Below are 6,000 nucleotides of genomic sequence, written 5' to 3'. Positions count from 1 at the left end.
ATAATATATGTGATATACGGTTTTTAACACCCAGGTGATGGAAACATGCGAGCCAGAGACTTATTCTACGGCCTGTGGATACCAGATCTTTTTATGGAACGTGTGTACAACGACGAGATGTGGAGCTTGATGTGTCCTTGTGAATCTCCCGGCTTGGCTGATGTTTGGGGCGATGAATTTAAAGAATTGTATACTAGGTATACATTAGTCATTGCTTTTATATCTATTATTTAACTACATTATAACTGGTATTTTTTCATGCACTAACTAAAAAATCATTACATAAATTTGTATGAAAAATTCTAGATATGAGAAGGAAGGTCGCTACAGGAAGCAAGTGGAGGCTCGGACCGTGTGGATCGCCATTCTCAGATCCCAAGTAGAGACCGGGACACCTTATATGCTTTACAAAGATCATTGCAATCGAAAATCGAATCATCAGCATATCGGCACTATCAAATGCAGCAACTTGTGTACCGAGATCGTTGAGTACTCCGGTCCTGGGGAGGTCGCCGTTTGCAACTTAGCGTCTATCGCTGTCAACATGTTTGTCAATACGGACACGAAAACTTTCGATTTTGACAAGCTTAAAACTGTCACAAAAATCGTCACTCGTAATCTGGACAAAGTCATCGACGTTAATTTTTATCCTATCGAGGAGACGAAAACATCTAATCGGAAACACAGACCTATTGGTAAGATGACATTTGGTCGGTTTTTGCCATAAGTTTCGTGTGATTAATGAATATACGATAAAATTGAAAATTGTGTATCTTAGGTATCGGGATACAAGGTCTAGCCGATGCGTTCCTGTTAATGCGGTATTCTTTCGAGAGCAAAGAGGCGAAGGAGCTCAACATAAAAATCTTCGAGACGCTTTATTACGGTGCCTTAGAAGCTAGTTGCGAGTTAGCTGCGGAAAAGGGCACTTACGAAACGTATCAGGGTAGTCCGGTCAGCAAAGGCGTAAGTATTGATATTTTTGTTGCGGATGACATTCTGTCGGCGCGGTTGCAGTTGTACAATGAAATTTTATATTTTTGTAAATTAATGCAAACAGAAACGTGTTTTTGGAGTGTATATTCTAAATTTAATTGTTAAACAGATGAAAGATGTTTCGATAAATATAAAGGCAAAAATTAGGTAAATTAAATAAAATTAACACCGTTTACATCAGAATTCGTAGATCTGAGCTATTTTTTTTTCTTCCAGATCCTCCAGTACGACATGTGGAACGTCAAGCCGACGAATCTGTGGGATTGGGATGAATTGAAGGCGAAGATCGCGAAACACGGAGTAAGGAACTCGCTTTTAATAGCACCTATGCCAACGGCCTCGACGGCGCAGATTTTAGGGAATAACGAATCGATCGAGCCGTACACAAGCAACATCTACGTAAGGCGCGTGCTGTCCGGAGAATTTGTCATCGTCAATCCGCACCTACTGCGAGACTTAACTGCCAGAGATTTATGGGACAAAGATATGCAGAACGAGATACTCGCGAATTTTGGATCTGTTCAAGTAAGTAAATTCGTCTTAAATATCTCTGAAATTCCTGTTGCGATCCAATTATTTTAGCGCGATTTTAACGAAGCGTGCATCTTGCAGAACATCGATCGCATTCCCGACGATCTGAAAGTGCTTTACAAGACTGTCTGGGAGATACCACAGAAAGTAATTCTCGAAATGGCGGCCGACCGAGGAGCTTTCATCGATCAGTCGCAATCATTGAATGTCCACATAGGAGATCCAACAACTGAGAAGCTCACGTCGATGCATTTCTTCGGCTGGAAAAGCGTAAGTGATATCACAATTATTTTATTCGTTTCAAAATTTGCTTTTGTACGGTACTCATGTAAATGTCCAATTCTTATAAGTTCAATCTCGTCAACACACGGAATAAGAAATCTAATGAAATCGCGTAAATCACGAATTTTTCCTATAAAAATGAATTGTCGCTTACAGGGCCTAAAGACTGGCATGTACTACTTGAGAACGAAGCCGGCCGCAAATCCTATTCAATTTACAGTGGACAAGTCGAAATTGCAAAATCGCGATTCCGTATCGAATGCCTCGAATGCCAGCACCTCTACTATCAGCAGTCCTATTCAGTCACCCACCAAGGAGAACAACGTCGACGACGCCGAAAAGCGAAAACAATTAAATCAGCAAGCGAGTAAGAACTTGGAGGCGATGCTCGTTTGCTCGCGTAAGAACGGGGACGCCTGCACGTCATGCAGCTCCTGAGCGTTTATTAGCGTTTAAGCCTTCTTTTCTTTAAGTCTCGAATTCTTTTGTCTCGAAAATACGTAAGCTGTTTTTTGTTTATTTTTGTAAATTCAAATAGAAACGTGTTTTTGGAATGTATATTCTAAATTTAATTGCATTGTTAAACAGATGTGAAGGATGTTTTGATAAATATAAAGGCAAAAATTAGTTTAATTAAATAAAATTAACTGTTTATATCATTGAATTCGTAGATCCGAGCCATAGTTGCGTTTTTTATGTATAAACGCGTTCTTTTTCTTAAGATATTCAGAAAATATCAAGCCATCTTTGAAATAAACTTGGAAATAAGTACAAGAAATATATAGTTTTAAGTATGCATGCGAAATACTATCTTTTTTATTGCATTATAAGAAATTATATATACAATAAAATCAAACAATGGTGAAGGGAACAAGATCGAAAAAATTTATTTTTTTAAATTTTTATAAACGATAGCTTCGCAACGTGATGATTCTTTTTTAAGCAAAATCGAGTTTTAATCCACGTAAGTTAGAATTTGCGTTTCTGGGCGAACATGTGTCACTCAGAAATTCGAAGTAATTTAGTCTTAGCATATAATGGCATATATCATTCCTGTTCTAATCCAGCGACAACAGGCGTATATCGAATATGCGACACGTCGAATGTCACTAGATCGGAACACGTGGCATCACTGCAAGTCCATTCTGCCCCTCGCGGCGGGGTGTGGTGGGATGGAGGGGGCTACGGAGACGACGCAGAACCATATTTATTTTTGTTTGGAAATTAGTCCGCAGGAACCGTGTGTGTGCGCGTGTGCGCGCAACGCGACGTGTGCGTTGGTGTGTGTGGCGCGTATCGTCGGGTCGTGCGTTCGCACCGAATTTCGGGTGGTCGAATTTCACAAAGTGCTTGCTTATCGGAGATCAAGAACTGAGAAAAAAAAAATGACCCGTAAGTCCAGCCGTACGTCACCGAGGTCGGGTCGTTACCTGATCGCGCCGCGACAACTCGACGAGAGAGAGAGAGAGAGAGAGAATGAGAAAGAGAGGAAACGACGACGGGAGAGAGAGTCTTGGCCCGTGAAACTTCCACGGCTGCCATTGTCATGTTGTAAACGTTGAAAAATATAAGGTCGCCGCGTGTAACGCGATCACGGGTGACCGCGCGCAATCTCTCGCACGAGATTTGTCGCGCGCGCGAGCAAACGTTCCCCGGCGGCGGGGAATCGTCGCGATACGTCGGCGACTCTCGTCGAGGAAGAAAGGAGCACACCGCCGCGGCAGTAGACGATGCGCTCCGAGTATCCTCGAGAAATCTCGTTCTGCAGGCTGTTTACGAAGGAAAGGTCAATATTTTTGGATGATGACGATTGCACCGATTAAAGAATAAAAAAAAAGGAGAAAGAGAAAAAAAGAGGGTCCCTCTGCGTGAGTCTTGACGGGGTATCGCGAGATCGAGAAACTCGAAAAACGTTCTTTGAAAGGTGGTGGGGAAAAAAAACCGGGAAACGCAGTTCGATGAGTGGCCTCATTAAGTTTTCCGGGACGGGTCTTTCACGTGTCTCGCTTCCCTCCCTCGCCTCCCTCCCTGAAGACCTCTCGCTGTTAACCTCGACGGCACGCGTGGAATCGCGCTGTGTGGCGACGCGATTTCGCGCTCCGAGCGCACGAAGTCGACATTTTTTCTCCCTATTTACAATCTCGTCAGTTTTGACAGCATTCGATTCCGTAGACTTAGGGTAAACATGGTGGAAGATATGTTTTTATGACGTAGCGTCAGATATATATATATGTATATATATATATATATTTATATTAGTCGCCGCCATTTTGTGCGATATCGAATCGGATACGAAGGTTGTCAAGTGATAATCGGAGCAAAATTACGGCATATCGCCGATCGTGGATCGAGTCTCTTTTCGCAGTCACCGATCGCCCTCAATAAATTACGCACGTGATGTATACATACGTATGCCCTTATCTTTTCATTAATTCCGTCGCGAAGGAACGCGATTTCGTCTCGCATGCGCGCAGTGGGCGATCGGCGCGCTCTTTTCAAGAGCGCCTCCCTCGAGGCGAGTGAATCATGGGGACGGAAGTAGAGACCGGGAAAGAATTGCGGGGTTAAAATAAAGTAGAAATTTTATTAAACACCTTGCTCGAGTCCCTCAAAGAAATCTTGATTATGTTGCAGGTGGAAATCAGCGTGAGCTAGCACGAGCCAAGAATTTGAAAAAAACCGTAAAGAAGGCAGCCTCCGAGCAGGACAGTAATAAGGGTCTTTCGCTGGAACAACGTAAAGCACGGTACGTCCTTGGGAGTGCATCTCCTCCTCTTCCCGTTCGAGAATCGAAGTAATTTTTATAATTGTAAAAGTAATCTGGATGTGACGTTTCTTCCTACAGAGATGCGGAACGAATGAGGGAGAAGCAACTTAAGAAGCAGGGCGAACCAGGAGATACGTCGAAGCAGGCGGCGAGATAATTCGAAAGGGGGAAGTTGTAATAAATTTCTACGATAAGAACGGCTATATATATAGGTATATATACATATATCGCAACCAATGGCTACGCTAAAACGATTGACGATAAGGGATACAGGTGTCGATGCTAACTGCTGGGAGCACCCTAAGTGGGAATCACCATGTTTTTGATGTTAAAGAATTTTTCCATTGTCGGCCGTACGCGGGCGTGTCAGCCAGCATGACACGTCACAGGACCTAGCCTCGATTATCTTGTCATTTACACGTTGCTCACGAAAAAACACAGTTATAATCAGTGTGTACAAAACTTGACGTTACCTACACCTAAATTCAGTCAAAGGGGAGACGACACGCGTTTGACTGGTTTTTCTCTAGGTATAAGGATATATTAAAATAATACGATATATTTGTAGTAAAGCTAATTTCCAATCTGTACATTCAGACTTATTTAATATGTTATGTAATTAAATGTGTAACAAGGGCGATCATTAGACACACATGTGCTACTATCGTTCCCACTTGCTTGTAATAAATTGTTCAAATTTTCAATGCAACGGTACAATTCTTAAATCTTCCGTCCTATTCCGTGCGACGAGCGGTGTCGCTTCTGATAAATGATAACGTTTGATGATAATTTTATAATTAAATATAAATTGTTAAACTGTGAGAGAGAAAATTAGGGAGATCGATACAATTATTTCCCACATTTTTATTGCACTTTCCCAAAAAGAGTACACTTTCTTAACGTACTAATTTTAATCGCGATTCCATAACTTCGCTTTAATCACAAATATTCATGGATATTAACATTGAGTCGAATGAGAATGGCGTACGACGTGATCTCGATAAATGTTCACAGCGGTGGAAGACCGGACCTTAATCGCTAATACGGGGAAAGGGGGGAAAAAACGAAGAATGTACACTATGCTAAATGACGAACGTATTGTCTAGCCTCTAAAGACCAAAACCCTCCGTGAAAGTAGCGATTCGTCTGCGATCTGGAAAAATTCGCCGAAATTCAGTTCCTTTATTTCCGAGTGGCTTATTAATTGTATTTCGGATTTACTAGGCTGTTTTTTTTTTTCGCGTTTCTATAGAACACATCTATTAAGCAGGAACGCTCCACTCGTCTATCCTTTTTTTTTTTTCTTTCTTTGACTCCAAGTTTATAATATGCGAGGAACAGCGCGCTATATTGAGCATTCACTTAATTATAATAGTACACTATTAATATGGGATAGTTCATTTGAAGAATTTATACATGTGATA

General features: G+C 41.6%; 2 protein-coding genes across 2 annotated transcripts in view; both read left to right on the top strand.

Moving 5' to 3' along the window:
- Positions 1 to 2,680, top strand: part of LOC105462641 (ribonucleoside-diphosphate reductase large subunit) — a 4,517-nt gene extending 1,837 nt beyond the window's left edge. Inside the window, 6 exon segments of the mRNA XM_011709367.1 lie at positions 1 to 197; positions 307 to 695; positions 779 to 966; positions 1,213 to 1,521; positions 1,609 to 1,797; positions 1,966 to 2,680. The exon segment at positions 1 to 197 is cut by the window's left edge and continues 241 nt beyond it. Coding sequence (XP_011707669.1) covers positions 1 to 197; positions 307 to 695; positions 779 to 966; positions 1,213 to 1,521; positions 1,609 to 1,797; positions 1,966 to 2,247 — 1,554 coding nt within the window. The 3' untranslated portion in view covers positions 2,248 to 2,680.
- Positions 2,681 to 2,992: 312 nt separating this feature from the next.
- On the top strand, positions 2,993 to 5,285 carry LOC105462640 (putative SERF-like protein). The gene is made up of 3 exons (XM_011709366.1): positions 2,993 to 3,201; positions 4,444 to 4,555; positions 4,655 to 5,285. Exons 1-3 carry the CDS (start codon positions 3,195 to 3,197, stop codon positions 4,731 to 4,733), a joined length of 198 nt encoding a protein of 65 aa, XP_011707668.1. The 5' UTR covers positions 2,993 to 3,194; the 3' UTR covers positions 4,734 to 5,285.
- The last annotated feature ends 715 nt before the right edge of the window (positions 5,286 to 6,000 follow it).

Source organism: Wasmannia auropunctata, unplaced genomic scaffold (assembly GCF_000956235.1).
Source record: "Wasmannia auropunctata unplaced genomic scaffold, wasmannia.A_1.0 LD336095.1, whole genome shotgun sequence".
NCBI classification, from domain to species: Eukaryota; Metazoa; Arthropoda; class Insecta; order Hymenoptera; family Formicidae; genus Wasmannia; species Wasmannia auropunctata.
This window is presented reverse-complemented; position numbering and strand designations above follow the sequence as displayed.

Coding starts and splice junctions, on each gene's coding strand:
- LOC105462640 (XM_011709366.1), top strand. Junction 4,556..4,654: donor CTGGAACAACGTAAAGCACG/GTACGTCCTTGG, acceptor TTCTTCCTACAG/AGATGCGGAACGAATGAGGG.